The sequence below is a fragment of the Canis lupus genome, chromosome 20, assembly GCF_011100685.1.
Source record: "Canis lupus familiaris isolate Mischka breed German Shepherd chromosome 20, alternate assembly UU_Cfam_GSD_1.0, whole genome shotgun sequence".
In the NCBI taxonomy this organism is placed as follows: Eukaryota; Metazoa; Chordata; class Mammalia; order Carnivora; family Canidae; genus Canis; species Canis lupus.
This window is the reverse complement of record NC_049241.1, coordinates 4,776,322-4,800,584: the sequence shown is the minus strand read 5'-3', so window position 1 is coordinate 4,800,584 and position 24,263 is coordinate 4,776,322. Positions and strand designations below refer to the sequence as shown.

General features: G+C 49.5%; 1 protein-coding gene across 4 annotated transcripts in view; it reads left to right on the top strand.

The window, feature by feature from the left end:
* The first annotated feature begins 10,846 nt into the window (after positions 1-10,846).
* Positions 10,847-24,263, top strand: part of GRIP2 (glutamate receptor interacting protein 2) — a 97,206-nt gene continuing 83,789 nt past the window's right edge. For all 4 annotated transcript variants that reach the window (XM_038565546.1, XM_038565545.1, XM_038565541.1 and 1 more), the window contains exon 1: positions 10,847-10,931. In XM_038565546.1, coding sequence (XP_038421474.1) covers positions 10,877-10,931 — 55 coding nt within the window. In that variant the 5' untranslated portion in view covers positions 10,847-10,876. The remainder of the gene's footprint in view (positions 10,932-24,263) is intronic.

Below are 24,263 nucleotides of genomic sequence, written 5' to 3'. Positions count from 1 at the left end.
TGTGGGAGGAATGCGAGCTTTGGAGTTAGACAAACTTCGAGTTCCAACTCTGCTACACTTTACCTCTCTGAGACTCTGTTCCCTCATCTCTGACAGAAAAAAAAAAAAAAAAGGCAGACCCTCATCTGAGGATATTTTATGAGCACCAAATAAGACCATGCAAAGACCCTGGTGCCTTGCCTGGCACGAACTTGCCAGGGATTGATAACTGCTAGCTCCTTTCCCCAAAACGTTCACAATGTCATCACCCCAAGTTCTAGGGGATGCTTTGACACTGTGTGGTTTGGGCCTAGGCCCGGGCCCCTCCCTGAGCGTGCTAGCTAGAAGAGCCCATGGCTAACATGGCATGATGGTCAACATGGCCGGCCATGGGTTGTCCACATATTTAGTCAACCATTATTTTAGGAGTGGTCTGGGGTGTTTCTGAATGAGATGAACTTTTCAATCAGTAGGCTGAGTAAAGCAGGTTGTCCTTCCCAAGATGGGTGGGCCTCATCTAACCTATTGAAGATCTTTTTTTTTTTTAAAGATTTTATTTATTTATTCATGAGAGATACAGAGAGAGAAGCAGAGACACAGGCAGAGGGAGAAGCAGGCTCCATGCAGGGAGCTCGACGTGGGACTCCATCCCAGGTCTCCAGGATCACACCCTGGGCTGCAGGTGGCGCTAAACCGCTGTGCCACCAGGGCTGCCCCCTATTGAAGATCTAGATAGAACAATAGGCTGAGGAAGAAAGAATTCTTTTTCTCTGCTTGACAGTCTTTGAGCTGGGACATTGGTCTTCTCCTGTCTTTGGACTCAGATTGGAATTCACATCATTGGCATGCTTTGGTCTGTACTTCTCAGCCTCCATAATCACATGAGCCAATTTCTTGTTCATATACATATATATATGTATATATATATATATATTTTAAATAGACATATATACATATATGTTTATATATGTATATATAAAATAAACACGTATACTTATATATAAAATATATGTATATAAAATATACTTATATAAAATATGTATGTATATTATATATAAAAAATATATATGCACACACACACACACACACACACATCCTATTGGTTTTATTTCTTTGGGAAATCCTGACTCATACACATGGGTTTTTTCAGCCAGCCTTCATTGCTAGAACATAGCCACATCGCACAATGTCACCCATATACACCTCTTTCTCTATAGCTATCTCTGTGGTCACCATCCCAAGACACACCTCCTTATGCTCACTTGGACCATCATACAAATCCCTCGTTGGTCTCCCTCTTTCCCATCTGCCTATTCAGTCTATCCTCCCCAAAGGCCACAAGAATGAGCTTTCTAAAACCTGTATCAGTCCATGTTATGCTTCTATTAAAAAAGTTTCTCTTTGTATCCAAGTGCCAGTTTTCTCATCTGTGAAACAGGAGGGTTGAGAAGATGAACTCTATGACTCCTCTTAGTATTTGTTTTCATGATATGGAATGTGGTCCTCACTACTTGGGTTAACAGCAAAGGTATGCTCCTCATCTGGCCCAACAGGGCTGCGTTATTTTTCTCCCAGGACATGTGTGTGCAAATATTCTACTCCACTCAAACTCTTGTGCTCTCCTGACTTCCACGGGCATTTGGCCATGTTAACCATGTCCTCCTAGCAGGCTGCTCCACCTCCTATGAAAACATTTCCCATTTTTAAGGGCCCAGCCCAAATACCATCTCCCTCATGAAGCCTCGCCTGAATTTCAACAGGATATGACAAGATTTCTCTCTCTTTTTCAAATCCCTACTAAATTATGTGGTGCAAAGGACTGTGACACCCTTATCTGTGTATTGTGCTTTAGGCACAGTCCTTACACTTAGTAAGGACTTTAAAAATATTTATTGAATTGATTCCACTTTATATTTACAAACTTCCTGTGTTTCCCATCTGTACCCCCATTATACATTCTGTTTCCTGTTTTCTTCCTTTTTTTAAAAAATTTTTATTTATTTATGATAATCACACACAGAGAGAGAGAGGCAGAGACACAGGCTGAGGGAGAAGCAGGCTCCATGCACCGGGAACACAATGTGAGATTCAATCCCGGGTCTCCAGGATCGTGCTCTGGGCCAAAGGCAGGCACTAAACCGCTGCGCCACCCAGCGATCCCCTGTTTCCTTCCTTTATCTTAGACTCATCAGAAAGCAATTTTTATTATTTCATTTCCTCCTCTGCTAGTTGATTAGTTTTACTCTTTGATAATTTGTGGTTACTCTCAATATTACAATGTGCATTTTAGACTTATGACAGTCTACTGTAAATTGGTTATTTTATCATATTATAGGCAATGCTAGGATCTTATACTACTTTAACTTTGTATTTATACTTCCCTTGTTGTCACGTATTTTAATGATATATATATATTTTAATCCTCAGAAGACATCACTATAGTTTTTTGTACAGTCAAGTTTCATTTCAATTTACTCCAAGTGTACACTACTTTCCTTTCTGCATGTTCCTATTTCCACCTGGTGTTTTTGACCTTCTGCTGGGGAACTCTCTACAGAATGTCTTTTAGTGTGGTCTACTGGCAAAGTTTCTCTAAGTCGTCAGTAAGCATCTTTATTGTATCTTCACTGTTGGAGGATGTTTTTCTCTGAGCACAGAATTCGGGGTTGGTAGTTGTTTTCTTTTAGTACTTTAAAGATGATGTCTGTTATCTTCCACCTTACAATGTTTCTATTAAGAAGTTCACTGCCAGGGCACCTGGGTAGCTCAGTCAATAAGGTGGCTGACTTTGGCTAGAGTCATGGTCTCCGGGTTCTGGGATTGAGCCCCATGTGGGGCTCCCTGCTCAGGGGAGAGTCTGCTTGTTCCTCTCCCTCTAACCCTCCTCCCCCTGCTCATGCTCTTTCTCTCTCTCAAATTAATACATAAAATATAAAAAAAATTTCACTGCCAATGTGACTGTTGTTCCTTTGAAGGTCAAGTGTCTTTTCCTCTGACTGCTTTAAGTTATTTATTTATTTATTTATTTATTTATTTATTTATTTATTTGCCTTTGGATTTTAGCAATTTTACTCTTCTGGGCAGCTGGGTGTGGTTTTCCTTAGATTTCTCCTGCTTCAGGTTTATAGCATTTACTTGGAATTACAGTTTGATTTTTTTTTTTTTACTGATTTTGGGAAATTCCTGGTAATTATTAGAACTATTGCTTCTGCTATGCTACCACCCTTCCTTTCTGCAACTCCAATTCCATGTGTTAGACCTCTTCACTACATTCCATGCATCTCTTTTCTGTATTTTCCATTATTTTTCCTCTTTATTTTGGAGATACTTTTCTGCATATATTTAACTGACCTATCTTCCAGTTCACAGACCCTCTCTTCAGATGTGCAGAATCATCTGTGAGCCCATTGACTGAGCTCTCAATTTCAGTGATGTTATTTTTCAGCTCTTGAATTTCCAATTGGTTATTTCTTACAGATCTCAGGTCTGTGATAAAATTTTTCATTTGTTACATCTTCTTGAACATATCAATCATAGTTGTTTTAAAGTTCATATCTGATAAACACTCATATTTGGGTCAACTTTGGGTCTATTTCTATCAGGTGTTTTTCATTTTGGTTCTGTTTATTTATGTGCCTAATTAAAGATATTTTTCTGGTTCTAAGTTGAATGCCAGATATCACGCATGAGAAATAGAAAAGGATCTTGGTGTTGTTACCTTCCTCCAGATAAGACTTTGCCCTTTCCTGTGACATAGCTAGAGTTGGGGCATATTGTCTTAATCCAATCAGAGGCTGAACTGATTCAAGTCTCAGTTGCAATTTTTGTAAGTCCTGGTCTACCTGTGGTTCCTCCCCTTACTCCTGGGCTACATAACCCACCGTCATCCCAACTAAAAGCTTGGGATATATATGAAGACTCTTCGGAGTAGAGACCTCTGTGGATTCAATGAAATTGTCCTTTGGTGAGCCCCTGTAGCTGGAGGAAGGGTGAGACTTCTCCCAGCATGCCAACTAAGTGGTCTTTTTTTTTTTTAATTTTTATTTATTTATGATAGTCACAGAGAGAGAGAGAGAGAGAGGCAGAGACACAGGCAGAGGGAGAAGCAGGCTCCATGCACTGGGAGCCCGACGTGGGATTCGATCCCGGGTCTCCAGGATCGCGCCCTGGGCCAAAGGCAGGTGCCAAACCGCTGCGCCACCCAGGGATCCCCTAACTGGTCTTTTAACAAAACAGTGCGGTAGGGATCAGGCTTTTGTTTTGTTGAGTAAGATGTGCAGGCTTATGGCAGGAGATGAACTTCAGAGGATGAGAAGAAGAAGACTGGTTCTGGCCCCTGCATGCTTCTCTTCACCCTTCCCCATGCTGTACTGGGCCTTTCTATTCATATCTGTGACTGAATTTGGTAGGTATTTAAAGAATAGTCATTTGGGGGTACCTGTGTGGCTCAGTCAGTTAAGCATCTGCCTTCCGCTCAGGTCATGATCCCAGGGTCCTGGGACAGAGCCCCACATCAGGCTCCCTGCTCATCAGGGAGTGTATCTCTCCCTCTCCCTCTGCTGCTCCCCTTGCTTGTCTCTTTCTCTTTCTTTGTCAAATAAATATATAAAATCTTTAAAAAAGAAAGTTTATTTATTTATATATATTTTAAAAATTGTTTTACTTATTTATTCGTGAGAGACACACAGAGAGACAGAGACACAGGCAGAAGGAGAAGCAGGCTCCATGCAGGGAGTCTGATGCAGGCCTTGATCCTGGGACTCCAGGATCACGCCCTGAGACAAAGGTAGATACCCACTGAGCCACCCAGGTGCCCCTAAAAAGGAAAGTTTAAAGAATAGTCATTTCTATGGGACTCAGACCCTAGTCTGCCTGGGGCTCCCAAGGCATTGTTCTGATCCAGGCACTAAATCCTGCTGCTACTCAAAGGGAGCTGGGGGATATCCCCCACCCACCCTGCCCTGACAATGACCACTTGGTGGTGAAATTAGTCAGGAGAAACCTGACTTCTGGTTTTGGGGACTGGCACAAGATAGAGGTAGGCTCTGGAGTCAGAGTGCTTTCTTTCTACACCAGAACATGCTGTACCCCTCAACCCTGGTTGGACCATGCAGAGAGCTTCAGACTTGAGGAAAGAGGAATAAGAGAAGATCTCAGGACTCTGTCCCACCTTGGATGAGTGGCCTTGGACAAGTTATTGCTCCTCTTTTGACTGCATTTGTCAAAAGCTGCAGAATAAGGGGGTTGGGCTGAGGTTCCTTCCAGGTCTAGGCACCTGGGATGCCTTCCATTGAATGACTCAGGCCCCAGGACTTCTCTTATCACAGCTTGCCCTGCAAGATTGGGGGTTATGAGCCCCACTTCAAAGATAGGTAAATGACACTCAGAGAGGTACAGTGACCTGCCTGAGGTCATGCATCAAATAAGCTGTCCCCATAGGGTGTAAGCCGTGTAAGAGCAAGGATTTTGTGTCATGCTTCACACATAATAGGTGCTCAACAAATAACTGTTGAGTCAATGAATGAAACAGTGGAGTACAGGTTTGAAGCTAGACCTGAGTGACTCTGAAGCCATTGCTCTTTCCAGTGCTGGATGCTGCTTCTAGGCCATTTGGAATTATTTGGAGAATGTTCTTGGAGGCGCAAGGACCTATAAAAATGTAGATTACCGATTGTTTGATAGCAATAATCAGGGGAGGAATGAAACAAAAGCTCAGGATGATGTGGAGACCAATCCCACACTCGGAGCTTGAAAAGCAAAGCAAAGCATGAGGTCCTGTTCAGGAGCTCAGACCAGAACACAGAGACCTTTCTGGCGCCCTGCTGGGGTCCCCCAGTAATTGCAGAGCAATTGTTAGTGGATGATTGCTTGTCAGTAACCCTCCCCTGAAGGGCTGGCTTGTGCGGTGTGATTACCTTTGCACAGGGTTCTCTGAACTTTTGTGGTCTCACACGCTGTTGGTAAAACAATTGGGGAGCACATACTCCCAAAATGTGTACATATGTAAAAGTTTAATGTATGTACCACTCTCAATCCATATATTAAATACCAGTAAAGCTTGTTTTCTTTATTAATAATAAGAAAGAGAAGTAGTATTAGTTCCTTCCCACACCCCAGTGGTTTGCTCAGCAATCATATGTCATCAGACCGGGTTGTGTTTGCTGCCCTCCCAACCAAAGGCTGTTAGGTTTCCATGAAATGCAGTCAGAGTTGGGAGTCAAGAAGGTTCCAGTATACCAGCCTGAAACATCCCTTCTCCCCTGAGCGCTCTGGGAAGAGGGGAGCCTAGAAGCCTAGGTGCAGCCCAGATCCGGGCACTCCGTGGTGAGTAATCTTGGCTGAGTTCTATCCTTGCTTTGGTTCTTGGTTCCTGCCTGTGGCACACCCTATGTCCTGCACAGGGATCTGCTCAGAGGCCATGGGGGTTGGGTGCACCATGAACCAAGGGTGCTGGGTGATGGGCTGGGTCTTTGAAGGGGGGGCCACATTCTAGTCACCAACAGGCAGCAATAGGCCAGGCAGGCCTTTGAGTCAACTGGACCTGGCAGCCACATGCTGCTGCTTCTATTGCCCAGGGGATCGCTCCCACTTCTAGGGTATCAATAGAACTGGTAATGGTATTTAATGCCTACATCGGCCCTACCATGAGCCAGGCACTAAATGCTTTAATGTATTAACTCATTCATCCTCATGATAACCCTATCAGAGAGATATGATTGGTTTCCACATTTTACAGAGATGAAGGCTGAGGCACAGTTCAGAAACTCACCGAGGTGCCGTTTGGAGGTGGATTTAAAAGCAGGTACCTGGTTCTGGAGTGTTCTAGGCCCTAAACCACTCTGCCACACTCCCTCCTATTAGTCCTGCTCCCACCATCATTCATTCATTCATTCATTCATTCATTCATTCATTCACATCTCCCCCATTCTTGCTCCCTTTCTTTTTCCTATTCCTCTGATAACATCCCCCTGCTGCTTTTCCCATTTTACTGCTACAATTCCCCTGCCCTATGTCATTGCCAGGTTGCTCACATGCTGCCATTCTTCTTACTATTTCTTTCCTGTTACTCCCCAAACTGCTCTTCTGTTCGCGCGCTCTCTCCTCCCTGCTGTAGGAGGGCCTCTCCTGTTCCCACTGCCGTTCTTTCTGGCTGGGCTGCTATTACGTTTCTTACTCTTCTTCATGATACCTCTGCACACAAGGCTTCTCTTCTCTTCCTGCTACTATGACTCCTTTCATCTCTCCTCCTAGTCAGGGATTTTTTTTTTTCTTGGACTCTTCTACACTACTGTTTTTCTCTTACTTCTTCTCTTCTCCAGTAAATAGGACTTGCTCTGTTACCCTCCCTTGTCTCCTTTCCTCTCTCTCTACTTCCTCCCTTCCGTGGGTTTCAAAAATACTTAGATTCTTTGACATTCCTCCCATAAGAGGTGGTCTGTGCAGCCTCCCTGGAATTTGGGAGGCTTGTGACTGTTTCGAGGAGAGCCAACAATGATGCTCTGGGATTTCCAGGGCTGGCTCAGCAAAGGGGATGAGGCTTCCACTTCGTGCTGTGGTGCACCTACCCTGGCATGCCCGCTGCCACTCACTCCCAGTGAGCCCCATGTAAGAGGCTCAACTGCCCTGAGGTTGTCATGCTGTGAGGAAGCACAGGCCACATGGAGAGGCCATTGGCAGGCACTTGGGGTGACAGTGTCAGCTGAGCCCAGCCTTTGAGTCATGCCAGCTCAGGTACCAGTGGGTGATTCCAGCCCCAGCCTTCGAGTCTTCCCAGCTGAGGCCCTGATATCACAGAGCTGAGACAGCCCCTCTGCCCTGCCCAAATTCTTGACCCATAGAATTCATGACCATAATACAATGTTTGTCTTATGTCACTTAAGTTTAGAGTGGCATGATTGGCAACAACGGATAACCAGAACACTCTCTCAGTGACGCTGTCCCTCCTCCCCACGTCCCTTCTCTTGCTCTCCTGCCACCACCACTCCCCTCCTGTGCCCTGCCCTCCTCACTGCCCTCCTCTGTCGGGGCCTCTTGACCTTGGTGCTGGTGTGTTTGCATCGCCTTTCAGCCATCCCAGCCCTGTCATCCTCGGAGCAGCGGGCAGCCTGGCTGTGGAGCTCATCAATCTCAGGGCAGACAGCAGTGATTCACAATTCTGCTGCTGAGGAGACTCACTCCTTTGTCAGAAGCTCACAGCCATTAAGACAAGTTCTGGAGTCAGCACTCTGCAGACTGGGGCCTGGGTGCAGATCTGCCCCTCCCTTGCCCTCACCCCCCCCCCCCCCCCCCCCCCCCCCCCCCCCCGGGCCTACTTACTGAGGTGATTAACAATTCAGAATTAATACAGGGCTGGGATATGACCCATCTGAGGGTCTTAGGAGCACGAACAGGGGATAAATATATCCCATGGTCTGTGTGGGCAGCACTGTCTGGGGGTGCTTGGAGCTGGGCAAATCTGGTTTTAAAGTCAGTTCTGAGAATTCCTGTCTGTGCGAACTTGGGTAAGACAGTTAACTCCTCCGAACCCCACTGCCCTCCTTTGTCAAATGGGGCTAATTATACCAACCTTGTTGAAGTATTAGGGATCTAAGATCACATTAAAAGCTTACCTCGGGACGCTTGGGCGGCTCAGCATTTGAGCATCTGCCTCTGGCCCGGGGCATGATCCCAGGATCCGGGATCGAGTCCCACATTGGGCTCCCTGCATGGAGCCTGCTTCTCTCTCAGTCTCTGTCTGTGTCTCTCATGAATAAATAAATAAAATCTTTTAAAAATCTTTAAAAAGGTGGGGTGGGCAGCCCCGGTGGCTTAGCGGTTTAGCACCGCCTTCGGCCCAGGGCGTGATCCTGGAGACCTGGGATCGAGTCCTATATTGAGCTCCCTGCATGGAGCCTGCCTCTGCCTTTCTCTCTCTCTCTCTGTCTCTGTCTCTAATAAATGGATTAAATCTTAAAAAAAAAAAAATGCTTACCCTCACCTTACAAAAGGGGTACCTCTGAAGGTCAAAGTTTTGGTAGCTTTGTTGATGGGATCAAGATGCCAGGGGTTGTCACTCATTGAGCTACCTTTTGGAATACAAGTATCTGGCTCCAGCCTTACTGGACTCTGTCAGGACAATATGATGATCTCTGGTTTGCAGGCGAGGAATCTGAGGCTTAAAATTGAGGTGATTTGCCCAAAGACAGAGCTAAAAACAAACCCAGGATCCAAGCAGAGGATGCTTGTTTTCCTCCCAACACTCTTAAAGGGTAGAAGTTTGGTGATCTGCACTAACCACCACATTCATATTTTGCTCTGCGGATAACCATGAAGCCCCTCTCCCTCCCTGAGCTAGATGCAGGAGAGGTGTCCAGGCAAATAGGCTGACTCGTTTGGTCAGGGAGGAAACAGCTTTTACTGAGGTATAGATTTTTTTTTAATATTGTAAAAATTTACTTAAAATCTTTAGCTTATTTTTTGTTTAGGTAATGTATTTCCAGGGTTCAAAATTTCAAGAGGCACTGAAGGGGATTCAATGAAAAGTGAATCTCTCCCACCTGCCCCTGGCCATATGATTCCCATTCTGGAAGGGGCCAGTGTTTCCACTAGAGACCATGTTCCATATACTTGAGCAAATATGAATGTCCAGCCTTCCCTCCTGTTTTCTGCCCATATTATAAACACTGTTCTTCATTTTGTCCTCTTCCAAAGAATGTCCTCCTCCTTTTTTATGGCAGTGTAGTACTGCTTTGCCTGGATTCCACACGTCCCCACGCCCTCCTCATCCCCATGGTGGAAGTGAATCTGACTTCTGAGGATAGGACCCTCCAGTGCTCCTTCCCCTGGCTGTTCTTCCCAGAATCTGAGACCTGGGGAGCTGAACCGCTGCCAGGCAGAAGGAGGGAAGCTCTGACTGGGTGCAGTAGACAAGGCCTGCACACAGACAGACCTCTTGCTGCTGGCCTCCAGCCTTTGCTGTGTGTCCATGGACAGGCCCCACCCTCTCTGGGCCTCTCCGGTCTCCTCTGCAAGATGCCATCCAAAGGCTTCCCTTCCAGGACAGGGGTAATGGCTTTTTTTTTTTTTTTTCTTTTTTTAAAGATTTTATTTATTTATTCATGAGCCACACAGAGAGGGGTAGAGACATAGGCAGGGCGAGAAGCAGGCTTCTGCAAGGGAGCCCGATGTGGGATGGAAGACCTTAGAAGCTCACTACCTGAGCCAAAGGCAGACGCTCAACCACTGAGCCACCCAGGTGCAGGGGGTGAGGCTTCTGTGGAGGGACCCATGCTTCTCAGGCTTGGGGCCAGGGTGCACTCATTCATTGATTCACCGGCTCATTCATTTATTCTCTCATTTATTTACATATTTCTTCACTCGTTAATTTTCTCATTCATCAATTCACTAACTCATTCATTCATTCAGCCACTCATCTTCTCACTCATCTCTACACCTCATTATTCACTCACCCACTCCCTTCTTCTCCCATTTATTTACGCATTCATTGTTTCCCTCATTCATTCGTTGACTAGTTGGCGGTGATCAGGAGTACCAGGCTGCGACTCGCAGAGCGCGGGGGCGAGAGCGCGCGGCCCGCGGGGTCCCCCTGCGGCCTGACTCCCCGCCCCGCCCCGCCCCGCCCCGCCCCGCCCCCCGCGCCGGGGAAAGCGCGCGCTCTCGGGGAGCGTCGCTGCTCAGCCGCGGGCTCGCGAGCCGAGCGGAGCGCCTGGCGGCCGCCCGGCCACCCCGACCCTCGGCGGCCGCCCATGCCCGCCGCGCCCCGGGCCCGCGGCCCTCCCCAGCGCTGCGCTGCGCCGCCCGGCCCGGCGGGGGCGGGGTCGGGGCCGGGGCCGGGGCCGGGGCCGGGGGCCGGGGCGGCGCTGGCGAGGCCGGGCCGGGCCGCAGGGCGGCCGCGGGGATGCGGGGCTGGCGGAGGAACCTCGCGCTCTGCCTGCAGCGGCTGCCGGACGAAGGTAGGACGCGGCCGCTGCCCAGGCCGGGGAGAACCGCCGCGGCGCGGGGCGCGGGGCGCGGGGCGCGGGGCGCGGGGCTGCGGGAGGCGGAGGGCGGGCGGCCGCTGCGAGGCGCGGAGCTCGCGGGGTCAGCGCAGGACACGCGGTGCGGAGCTCGCGGAGCGGAGCCTGGCCCGGAGGACCCGCGGGGGCGCTCGCAGCGCGGAGCGAGGACCGGCGCGGCGCGGCCGCAGGAGGCTGACCCGCCCGCGAGCCCGGCCCCCGAGCCAGCCCGGCCGGCGCGGGCACCACGTGCCTCCCGGCTCCCGGCGACTCCGCGGGGGCCGCGACGTGCGGGCGCTCGCGGCGGGGGACTCCGGAGCCGACGCCGCGGCCGCTGGGACCCAACTTTGCTCCGCCCGCCCGCGGCACCCCGCGCCCTCCCCGCCGCCCGCAGTTCGGCAAAGTTGCCAGGACGCCGCGGCGGGAGGCGGCGCGGGGCGGGGGGCTCGGCCGCACGACCCCGCCCGACCCCGCCCGACCCCGCCCGGCCCCGCCCGGCCCCCGCCCGGCCCCAGCCCGGCCCTGCCGCAGCGCTGCGGCGCCGCCCCCTCCGCCGGGGGCCCCCGGGGCTGCCCCACCCCCGTACCTGTTGTGCGAGCCGCGGTGGCGGGGGGAGGGGGAGGAAAAGGACCCGCGCCCGGGCCCCGCCACCGCCGAGGAAAGTTCGGATCCGGTGCTAGTTAGGAATTGCTGGGCCTGAGAGTCGGGGCAGAGGGAGATGGGAATGGCAGCCGCCCCCGCTGCCCTCTCCGGGGGGCGTGATGAAGGACCTAGGGCACCGAGAGCCTCACGTCTGCTCCTGTCTTTAACCTTCACAGCCTCCCTCTCGAGAGGGCGCCGTCATTCTTTCCACTTTACAGGTGAGGACACTGAGCCTCAGAGAGAGAAAGCCTCCTGCCCAAGGTCACTCGGCCAGTAGATGGTACAGCTGCGATATGAACCTAAGTCCATGTGACCGGCAAGATTTTGGTAGTGTCCAGCCCCCCCCCCCCTTCCTATCTGCCCCCCAAGGTGGGCCCGGCTCAGTTCATAGCAAAGGATCCATTTTCAACCCAAGCCAGAAGCTCCTGTGTGGGGCATGGGGGAGGGGGAGAGGAGGGTGACAGCCAGAGCCCATCCCTGCTACTCCTGCCCTGGCCCCAGGGGTTAAGTCAGATCTGTAACCTCTACCCCGCTGTGGACCCAGGTTCCCAGGACCTGGAAGCAGAGCCTGTGGAGAGTCTTGTTTAGACCCTCAGGCGGCCTTAGCTGATGTCCCAAGACCCTGGCAGGCTGACAGCTCTGCCCAGCGGAGGGGGCGGACCTCCCACTCCTCCTCCAACCTGAGTGGATACTGATGGCACAGCCATAGGGCACAGAGAGCGCCTGGGTTTCCTTCCCTGGGGTTGAGGGAGGAGGAAGATGGATAAGGCTACCAACAGGGAGGAGATCTTGGAGGAGTGCCCCTAAGAAAAAAAATCTTGCAGAGCCAGGTGCCCACGACCAACGTTCAGCCTGAGCTTGGCCTTTCAGAAAACAGGGCAGCTCTGTGATCTTGGACAAGTAAGTCATTCCCTGCCTCTGAGGCTCACCTCTGTATCTATAAGGGGAGAGCCTAGCCCTGTGTCCTGTGGGGTTCCTAGGGCGGTGAAATGAGGTCTCGGCCCTGGCATAGCACATAGCAGAGCAGGCTCAGAAGTGGGCGCTCTGATGTCCTGGGGGAGAGGATGTTGCTCTCTTGCTCCTGAATCACACTCCCCAGCCTGTGTGTGTATATGTGGGGGGGCATGGGTGAGACACGTAGGTGGTATATGTGTACGTGAGGTGTGCATAGAGGCACGTGGGCGTCATCTTTAAGACGCATGTGAGTGCCAGTGAGTTTCACATGTGACATGTATGAGGCACGTGGGTCTTGTGATTTCTACAGTCTTTTTGGCTGCCCCTGGCCACATCTTTTGCGAGGAGGCCACTTCTCCCTTCATCAATGCCAGGAGGTGCCCAGCATTTAAGTTTTCCTTGGAAAATCTGACTTGAGATTGATCCTTGAGCTTAGCACTAAATCAGAGGGTGGCTGGCTGGTGCATCCACCCTCGCTGGCAGGAAATTACTGTTTTAAAAAGAAAAGAATCCCTTTCTCTGGGCCACAGGAACATTAGTTTCTGTGGGCTGGATCTCAAATGAGAGGCTTTGATATATGTGTCCAGCTTGATAAGAGGCTCACGGTAGGAGGTCAGTTAAGCCCAGGAGTGACAGAGAATGCAGAGACAGGACTATAGACCTGATATCCTCGGTGAAGAGTTAGTGAGAAGGACATTTTGAATAAAACCAGCTTACCTACTTATTCTGTGGTAGTATTTCAGGCCCTGAGGAAAGAAGAGTGGTCTCAAAGACCAGACTCCTGTCCCAGACTTAAGCCTCTCCACTTGCCAGCTCTGTGACCTTAGGCATACTACTTAATTCTTCTGGGCTTCAGCGTTTTTGTTTTTTGTTTTTTCAATCCATAAAGTGGGAAGCGTAGCCTTGCAGGGTGGTCTTGAGCAATCAGTGTTAAGATATTTTACTACAAAGCCTAGCATATAGTAGATACTCAAGAAATGCTAATCCTGCTCTTCTTTTCTTGGCCTTTACCTCTGCTTTAACTTCATATTTGGAGAAATGAATTGGTGCGTTGGTCAGTGGAGTAACTCAGGACTTGGTGGATTTCTGGCTGATGAGCAGCCGCCTTTTGAGGCTCTCCACTCCTAGGGTTTGGGGGACCCAATTGGGTTGTGTCTGCCGTGTGCCTGCTTGACTCCACCATCTGGCCTTACCCAAGGAGGTTGGTCAAAAGCAGAGTTATGCTCCCCGCTATGCCACCCCACACATACACACACACTTGTGCATTACATGTGTCCAGATCTCTCTGCAGGTTTTGGAACTGGAAATAGTAGTCATGTCTGTTGAAGAGAGACACGGGCAGCCACTGAGATTGGAGAACTCTGATTCTAACTTCATGATGCTTCTGAGTTTATGTGTGTGTGTGTGCGTATGTGTATGTGTGGCTTGTGTAATGTAATTCCACCTTGATGCTTATGGTCCTGTAGACAGTGACACATTTGCTTGTATTCGTTGCAGTAAAATGCTTCCAGAGGACTCTCCTCTGCCCCTCACCACCTCCAGGTTGTTGCTGGTCTCTGTGTGGGATCCAAAAAATGAAAGCCAGGCTTCAGCTTTGCGTTGCCCCCAGACCATCAGATAACAAAAGTTCAAGGTGCCCAGTGCTTGGGGAATGTGAAGTTGAAAGCAGGAGCAATTCCGAGTGGGCAGGCTGCTTGCAGGAGGGGGGCGCTGCAGCCTGGGGCAGGTCAGCTTTCCACTGGCAGATCCTTCCCATGGTGTGGCCTGATTAATTTTCTTCCTTATGCCAGTCCTTTCTGCTCTCTAATGGGCTCTTGGAATGTGAGCCAGGAGGGTTAATAGAAGTCATCTCGTCTTATTAGAGAGATGGGAAATTCAGAAGCAGTGACGAGGAAATGACTTTTTATTCATTCAACAAATATTTATTGGGCCCTATTCTGGGGGCCGAGGATATGGCCATGAATGAGACAAAGACCGTGCTGTAACAGACTTCAAGTCCTAGGGAGGAGGGACAGGGGCAAGGAAATAAAAATAGGAATGGGACAGTACTAGAGTCATGAGTGAGATGAGGGTTAACACAAGAGCAGAGGGGAATGTTGTGGGGAGTTCCAGGGGAAGGGACTTCTCCAGATAGGCTAGCCAAGGGTGGTCAGGGAAATCCTCTCTGAAAGGTGACTTTTGAGCTGAGACTAAAGAGCAGGAAGGCTCAGGCATGCCAAGAGCAGAAGGCAGAGCTAGTAGGCGGGGTAACAGCAAGTACCAAGAAAAGCCCTGGTCTGCAGGGTGTAGTGTGGAGAGGACCAATTTGACCTGTTGGAGGAAGAGCAAGGAGTGAGAGAGAGGGAGGGTGACGAGCAGTGAGGCTGGAGGAGCCAGGTCATGAAAGGCCAGATCATTGTAGGCGCAGGAGCGTGGATATTATTCTGTGAAGATGAAGTCTTGACCAAGGACTTGGGCTGGCTCCGAAGATGAGCAAGGTTTGGAGTGATGGAGATGGCAATGGAGAGAGGCACGCCAGGCAGAGGAATGGCATGAGTAAAGGAGCGGAGGTGGGAAAGCTGTAGGGGCTGAAGCTGCCAGACAGGCAGGGACCAAAGGCATTGAATGCCGCTCTGGGGAGCTGTCTAGAGTTCTGACAGGCACATCCGGTGTCCCCTGCAATTATGGACTCGTGTGTGTGCGTGTGTGTGTGTGTGTGTGTGTGTGTGTGTGTCCGTGGTACCCAGCTAGCTGATGTGTCCCTGTGCCGGTTACCTAGGAGACAACGGGAAGACGATGGGGCAGGATCTGATTGGCTACTCACTCCCGCTGCTCATCTCTGTGTCAGAACTGCAGGCAGAGGTTACAAATGGTCCATGCGGGCATGCCAGGTGCTAAAAGGGGAGCTTGGGAATGTTCATTGCCCCGAGTCCTGTGTGTATGTGTGTGTGTGTGTGTGTACGCGCAAGTACGTGCATGTGTGTGTGTGGTTGCCGGTGCATGTGTGTGCCCGTCTTGAACAAAGCGGCGGCATCTGGAGCTAATGCACTTCCTGCTGTGAAACATCTGCTCATTGCCTTAAATCAGGTAGTGGGGGCCCAGATAAATTTAAGAAGAACCAGCCAGACTTGGGAAAGGCTCTTTTGTTTGGTTTTAATAACTGCGATGTCAGCCCTGGAGCTGATTTTCAACGTTTCCCTCTATCTCTAAAAATGCAAATAAAGCTTTGAGTGGCGGAGGTTATGTCCTGTGACATGAACTGTGATGTCAGTTTGCAGAATTGCCTCCTCCACCCCGCCAAGAAGGTTGGTTTGAGATTGTAGTTCTGTTTTTTCCCTTCCCCTCTCCTTTAGAACAGTAATGCCCTCTCTTTCTTCTACTTTGTGGGTAAAAGGACAAGGAATCCACACTTTAATTTTGCTGAGGAAGGGAATGGGGAAACAATAAACAAAACCCACCAAAGTGTTTCCTTTGCAGTTGACTTTCTAAAGCAGCAGCCCAGGTGGGCTTGGGAAGAGACAAAACATGGCAACAACAGCAACCAGCTCAAGGACTGCAGAAGCTTTCTTAGTCTCTCTTTCCCCACTCCTGCCTCCCACTGTGTGGGGCTTGGCAGATGAGGCAGCTGGTGAGGAAGGAAATGAGGATTTCCTTGCTCCCACCCTTGGTTTCTCTGTCCTGTGCTCAAGTTTTAATGTTCCGTGTATGATGAGCCTCCTCTGCCTCTTTGTCTTTGGAAAAAGAAATCATCCTGTTTCCTGTTGGAAACAAATCATACCATGTCTTCCATGCATGTCTCTATTTCTCCATGTCTCTCTCACCACTGGTCAGAGGTATTTTACCTGAAACATACCTTTGGGAGTGGTTTCCATCTGTTTATACATTCCTTATGTGCTCCATTACTTAAGGAGGGGTCTTGCACTTGCATGCCTAAAGGGGTAAGGCAAGTGACCCAGTAGATGAGTGAAGAAGGCTTCAGGGCCTTTGCACTCGCTGTTCCCTCTGCTGGGTTGATCTTACATGTACACAATTCACTCACTTCATTTAGATCTATGCAACTGTCTCGTCTTTAGAGAGGACTTCCCTGACCCTCCCAGCTTTTTAGTCCATAGCTTTCTTTTTCTTACCAGAGTTTGCACTTCCTGACCTTATGTTATATCCTTGTTCATTGCCCTTCTCTCTCACTATATGCAAGTGCCATGAGGGCTGTGGTTGTGTGTCTATCTTATTCTCCATGTTATCCCTGGTAACCAGTACATTGCCTGGCACTTGGTAGTTGTTCAGTAAACATTAGTGGATGAAGGGAGTGAAATGGGTCTGGGGGACAGAGACTGTATGTAGACTTTATAGGAGCTCTGGCTCAGCATCCCAGATCTGATTTTTCTAGAGAAGCAAAAAACCCAGAGTTTTACATGCCACCTCCCAACTGCAAAATGTTAAACATCGATTCAAACAAAGACCTTGGGAGTCCAGCGGTGCTCCCTTTGGAGTTGGAGGGCTCTAGTACCCCAGGCCCTTTACCATCTGGCTGCAGTGACCTTTCTTCCCTCCTTAGTCATGTGCCGACCTTGTTCAGTCCCACCTCTGAGCCTTTGCTCAGGCTGCCGCTCTGCCTGGAGTGCTTCCTCCACCCGCTCCTCCACCCAGAAAAGTATTGTTTCCTCTGGTTCCAACCCCAGGCCAGGCCAATGTGCAGTTTCCCGTGTCCTCCTCCTCCCAACATGGCAGTGTTAGCCTCTCCCTCCACGTTTCTGTCCTGGCCCCTTTCCTTTTTGGAGCACAATCATGTCTAATCATCTGTCTCCTCTACACAGAGCTCCAGGAGCAGCAGCCCTGTCTATCCCTCTGTAGGTCTGCAGCACTGGCATACAGCTGGTGTCCACTAAGTGAGTGGTGCATGAAATAGAAAGGAAGGAGAGGAACACACCCTTCTGAGCATCTACTGTGAACTGGGCCCTGTACTGACCATATTCACATCCTTCACTCACAGTGGCCTAGTAATGAGGACGTTGAGGCTCAGGGGGGTTGTGGACTTGCCCTGAGCTCCTGGTGTGTGGGGGGCTCCCCACTGAGGTGAACTGCCTCTCCCTGCCTGGTGTGCAGTCCCCGCCTCATTCCATTCCTTTTCGAAAGATTTTATTTAATTATTTGAGAGAGAAAGGCTGAGTGGGGAGCTTGATGCAGGGCTCAATCCCAAGATCCCAAGACCATGACCTGAGCCAAAGGTGGACGCTTAACCCACTGAGTCCCCCAGGCGCCCCTCATTCCAATATCTAAACAAACCTCTATGACTTGGCCTTTCTGAGCTTCTCTGTAAAATGGGAGCATTACCAGCCTCCAGGAGAGCTGTCGTGAGGATCCAGAGATGACAGATAGGGGAGGGCTTTGCCAGCTATATGGAGTAGGGTGTACTAGTGGGATGGTGACTGGCACAGTGAGGGGGCAGTGCCCAGTTACTCACTGAGCAGGACCACACCTCGCCTGTGTGTTCGAGCGTTCTGAGGAAATATTTATTCTCCTTCTCATTTATTCTTTAAGTCTGCAATTTCATTATCAAGCCCCTACTATGTGCCAGCTACTTCTCTTTTACTTTATATTCTGGGAAACCTGACCATGTGTAGGTCTTACTGTCTCCATCTCACAGCTGTTAACCCAAAGCACAGCGGTTAAGTCACTTGCCCAAGGATGTGCTGCTAGGAAGTGGCAAAGCAGATTTCTATCCCAGGAATCTCTTTCTCCCAAACCAGGGCTCTTTCCTTGACCTCAGGCTGCTTCCTTTGGAATTCTGTTTCCAAAAGTCACAAGCAATGAGGTACCCAGGAATTCTCCCTGGGGTTGGGAGTTGACACTGACCTCTGACCTGAAAGAGTACGAGTGAGTGGCCAGGAAGGGAAGGGCACTTACGGCCAAGAGATCAGTGTGTGCAAAAGCACAGAGTTGAGAAAAACCTGGTGTGACCACAGTTGTGCAGTTTGGCTAGCACGTCAGCTGCATGCACTGTGTGTGTGGGAAAGGTGGGCATGATTCTGGCTGGGAAGAGATTGTGAGGGTAGAGATGGCCACACCCTGGTCACAAATGGGTCTTTCTTGACCCTGACAATGGTGCAAAGAAATTGGTTGTCATTAAACTTGAGTGTGTGTGTGTGTGTGTGTGTGTGTGTGTGTGTTGGGGGACGGGGTGGGATTGACATTAAGAAAATAAATAGAGGGCAGCCTGAGTGGCTCAGTGGTTTAGCACCGCCTTCAGCCCAGGGTGTGATCCTGGAGACCCGGGATCGAGTCCCGCATCGGGCTCCCTGTGTGGAGCCTGCTTCTCCCTCTGCCTGTGTCTCTGCCTCTCTCTCTCTCTCTCTCTCTCTCTCTCTCATGAATAAATAAATAAAATCTTAAAAAAATAAATAGATCTGCAGCTTTCTTCAGAGGACCTGGTAACACTGGGCTTACACTTCTGCTGTCCCGTGTGGGCTGGGAGTGTATTCCCATGCTCCCTGTCTGGCCCCCGATGCGTTCACTCACTTGCTCAGCCTTAGTGGTATTTCTTCTTGAGATCTTGAACTCACTCACTAATAGAGTTTGAACTTCGTCATCATCAAGTAGCTGAAGGGATTTTAAGCAAGAGGTGGCACGTTTAGGAAGCTTCTGCTGGCTGCTGGGGCATGGAAGGCAAGGTGAGGCAGGGAGACTCCCAAAATGACCATGTTAGGAGCATCTGCTCAGCCTTGCAGGGTGCCTTATTCACATTGTCTCTGTTCCCCCTAACTACCCTGCAAGGTCGGATTATCAGCATTCTCAGAGGAAATGGAAGCTACAAAAGTAGATGCTGTGAAAGAAAGGATTGAAAAATTGGACTACTTAAAAATATAGAAGTTATGTATGACTAAAGGCATTTTTCACAAGGTTCCAAGACAAGCCACGGATCGGGAGGAAAAGTATTTACAACATACATCACAGGTAAAGATTGATATCCAGTGTATATCAAGATCTCCTGCCAATAAGAAAATATACACAGTTAATAAGAAAGGTCAAGAAGTCAATAAGAAAAGATAGACAGTCTAGGAGGAACATCATGGATTCAAGCAGGATGTTACTGGAAGACAAATGGCCAGAAAGTGAATGAAAGACGACCAACCTCAACATTTTATGGGATTATTCTATTAGCGTGAGGAAAATTCTCAGAGAAACAATAGCACAGTATCAATTTTAAGGAGAAGTTAAAAAATTCATAGCATCTAGTGTTGGTGCGGTCACAGGGGACGCTGAAGCTGACGTGCAGGAAGGAGAGGCAGATAGGAGGGCAGTTTGATAAGTTATCTGGCAGTTTGGAAAGCTCGTAAACCCTTTGACCCAACTATTCCTTTTCTAAGTGTAAGTATTATAAATATTTTCTAGTCTAGAGAAAAAAAAATCTAGCACAGATGCATAAGGCACCATGGACAGAGACATTTGCTGCGGTGTTAGCAGAGGGGAAAAAGGAAATACACCAACTGTCCATCAGTGGCAGACTGGCTTGGGAACACAGGGCTACGTGGTTCTGAGGAAAACCTCCAACCACATCAGTGGTCTTTCTGGAACCTCTGCTCCCATTTGCCAAGTCCCCACCCCTTCTGCCGACGGGAGCTGCGGTCACCTGTTCCTGGCACTATGCCCAATTTTCCTTCTTTTTACACAAACAGCAGCATACTGTCGTGTACTTCTGCACCTTGCTCTTTTATCATGAGACATATTGTCCCTGAAGAGGAGTGATTAAGACATTTGTGCTTTTTGAAGAGCAATGTAAGACCGGGGGGTTAAGAAATAGATCATTCTCAGCTCCCGGTGCAACATGGCTCTCCAAAATGGCTGTTCAGATTTCTAGTCCCCTTTGGGATTCATGTAATTTTACAAAAGAGGAGAAAAAAAACCACCTTGAGGTGGGTGTGCTTGTTCATGGTTCCAGGGCTGATGGTGACTTTGGTTTGGCCTCTGGCCTGTCTGCTCCACAGGGCAGAGACTGCAAGCCCAGAGTAGGGGGACATAGGCAGCAGAATGGGCCAGATGTGGCAATGGACAACTGTGGAGGGCCGGGCCTGGATGACACTCAGTTTCCTGCCTGAGATTTCTCCTGGCCTGGGGGGAGTATGCTAGTGCCTTTCACTGAGCTCGGGGGGCAGGTAGGGGTGGATTTTAGGGGGCTGAGTGTGAGAGACCTGCCAAGAGGCATCTGCCCTGGAGGCCTCTGGATGGATAGCTCTGGCAGCTGGCAGCCCAGCTGGGGAATCCCATGGAGGGGTGCCCTTTGAACAACCATTTTTCAACTGTATGAACAAATGCTTTCCCTCTCTAGTCCAGCAAGGATAATTTATCCTAGGGTGAAAGATGAATTCTCCCAGGAAGCTCCACTGCCAGAGACCAGGGAGCCTCAAATTTACCGCTTGCCTTCTGTGCTGATGGAGCTGGGCCTCAAGATTTATGTCTGGGGGCTCATGGGCAGCTGGCGGTGGTTGGCAGGAGTCCTGGGGGACAGGCAGGGTGGGGAGAGCTGTATTTTATAGTGAGGCTGGGGCCCAGGAGGCTGTAAATCTCTATGGTCTCCCGGCCTCCCAAGAGAGGCTGCCTTCCTCAAGGGAGTAGGAAAGGGGCTCAAGGGGATGATGCCTGGAGGACCGTGGAGAGTCCCCTCCCTCAGAAGCCACATGGTCCAGCTCCCTCAGCTTCTGGGTGGGGAGACTGTGTCCAGAGAGAGGGAGAGTGCAGGTCCCAGGGAAGGCCAGAGTTCTTCAGACTTGAAGGGTCAGACTGGTTTGTGTAGTTTTCTTTTCGCTGTTTTTGTTTCTTTCGAAGATAAGCCAGCCCAAAAGACAGATGTCCCTCTGAACTACTCTTGATTGAGTCCTGGCCATTTGCTGGTACTATATGCTGACAGAGACCTCAAGGGTCTCTGCTATTCAGGACCCCACAAGTGAGGTAGGGGTGCCTCACCCAGGACCATCTTTTGAAGAAAGAGATGGAAAAAAATACTAGGAGTTTTAGTTTACGTTTGTTTTCTATCACATTTTAGTTTTTTTCTAGTTTGGTGTATGCTTATAATTGAGTGACACGTGGATATGGAAACACATGGGTAAGTCATAAATAATATGCAGGGCAATGCGCAGACATTTTTATACAGATGAGGTGCAAGAGCAAAAGGATTTGAGGACCAGTCCCTGCCCAATTGTTGGACTATAGTAGTTGGAGGGACCCTGGGATCCTGGGCTGAGATTTCCCTTGATTGGAGGGCAGAAGGCAACATTTACTGAGTATCTACTAAGTGCTGGGCACGGGAAACCTTCACGATGCCCAGCACACAAGAAAGATCTTGAAATATTTCAAGAATTGGATTCTACAACAACAGTGGGGGATATGGGTGGTTAACACCATTTTACAGACGGGGAGATGGGGGCCCAGAGAGGAGAAGAGATTCGCCCCACTTTGTGGCTGAGCTAGGACTTGTTTCTCAGCCCTCCTGTGGACCAGTTTCATGGTTTGTCCTTTTTCTATCTCCAATTAAAAAAAATAAAACATAAAATGGTCGTTGGGCGTTTGAACTATTTTAAATAATTAAACCCAGAGTTATCAGTAAAAACAACAACAACAACAACAACAACAAAAACATTGTAATGTCCCTTGTTCTCCATACAGCACTGATATGTACACATTTTCCTGGCCTCTTGCAGTCATTAAAAAGAATATCCTTTTCTTTAAAAAAGATTTTATTTGAGGCACCTGGGTGGCTCAGTGGTGGAGGGTCTGCCTTCAGCTCAGGGGCGTGATCCCCGGGTCCTGGGATCGAGTTCTGCATCGGGCTCCCCACAGGGAGCCTGCTTCTCCCTCTGTTTATGTCTCTGCCTCTTTCTGTCTCTCATGAATAAATGAAATCTTTTTTTTAAAAGAGAGAGAGAGAGCGCGCGCATGTGGAAGGGGGGGGGTGGTGCAGAAAGAGAGGGAGCAAGTAGACTTCACGTCCAGCGTAGAGCCTGATACTGGGCTCTATCTCACAACCCTGAGATCAAGACCTGAGCCAAAAATCAAGAGTCAAATGCTTAATCGATTGAGCCACCCAGGTGCCACAAGAGTATCCTTATATATTAAGTTACTTTCTCTCTGATTAAGTATGCAGTTATTGTTAAATGTAGACCATTCTGGAAAGGAAGATAAAAAAAACAAGAAGAAAGTTAAAATCATCCTCCATCAACCCACCATCCAGAGACAACTTTGGTGCATCTCCTTCCAGTCTTCTTTCCTTTGCTGTCTATTTTTGTTGAGATCGTATGAATATACCATTTTGTGGGGTTTTTTTCTTTGTTAAGTTTTATAGGATCAGTTATAGAATGCCCCCTGGGGTGTCTGTAGCAGATGGAGTATATCCACCTGCTCCCCCACGTTTGGGGATCAGGGTTGTTTCCAGCATTGTGCTGTTATAAACAAGGCTGTGGCGAGACTCAGCTTTCCTGTGGTCGCCATCAGCCTTGATGTCATTCTGCATGGCCTTTTTCCCCCTGCAGATGTTATTTCTTAAATTTGTCATTTTTAATGGCCATGTAACCTGGAGTGTTGCTGTTCCTCACGTTCCAGGCCATTTCCCCCTCTCTGGATCCCACCAGGCTTCCCCACTCCTTCTGGGAAGCCACCCCCTGCCCTAATCCCTCCCTTCCAGCACCTTCGATGCAGGGAACTAACCTCCAGTGGGGAAGGGAGGGCTGTCATCATCTTGCCCAAGCCCCAGGCATTTGCTGCCTCCCTCTTGCCCTTGTCCCGGTCCTGGCACTCAGACCCTTTGTGGCTTGATTCCTTCCTTTCTCCTGTCCTTCTGTGGTTGTTTAACTATGACCTACCATATACCAGCCACTGTTCTAAGTGCTGGGATACAGTAGTAGACAAGACAGTGCTTGTCCTCATGGTACAGGGGAGAGAAACCATAAACTGGTGGAGAAATGAATACAAGTTCACAGGGAGAAGTGCCGCTCAGAAGACAAGAAAAGGGGATGAGATGAAAGAGGGTGATGGGTGGTCAGGGAGGGCCTCCTGGAGAAGGTGATGTGTGCTGGGACCAACCAAGGGAGGATCTGGGAGAGGAGGATTCCAGGCAGAGGAAAAGCAGGGACAGAGGCCCTGGGCACTCTCTGTATGTTTGAGGAGCGGAAGCCGGTGTGGCCACAGTGTGGTGGTGGAGCAGGAGAGTGGAATGGGGTGAGACTGGTAGGCCAGCAGGTGGGTGTCTTCTTCTTTTTTTTTTAAGGTTTTATTTATTCATGAGAGACAGAGAGTTGGGGAGGAGGCAGAGAAAGGAAGAAGTGGGTTCCCTGCTTGTGCGACTCGATCCCAGGACCTTGGGATCATGACCCGAGCTGAAGGCAGATGCTTAACCAACTGGGCCACCCCGGCGCCCCTGGGTCTCTTCTGAGGGTCATGGGAAACCTTCGCGATGCCCAGCACACAGTAGGTGCCTCATTGAGCTAGCCACTCTTATTGCTGCTCCCTTCTTCATGAAGAAGGTCAAGAGGTGAGACTGGCTTGCTCCAGAGTACACTGGGGCTGCTGCCTGGCCTCCTTGGGGTCTGACCTGTCTCCTTGCTGTGGCTCATGCCTGTTCCCTTGGACAGCTGCCCTAGCACAAGGGGGCTCTGCGCATCAGTGGTCCCCCCACCACCTCACTGGGCTCCAGAATTGGGGGTCTGATAGGCCCGTGTTTGCTCTGAA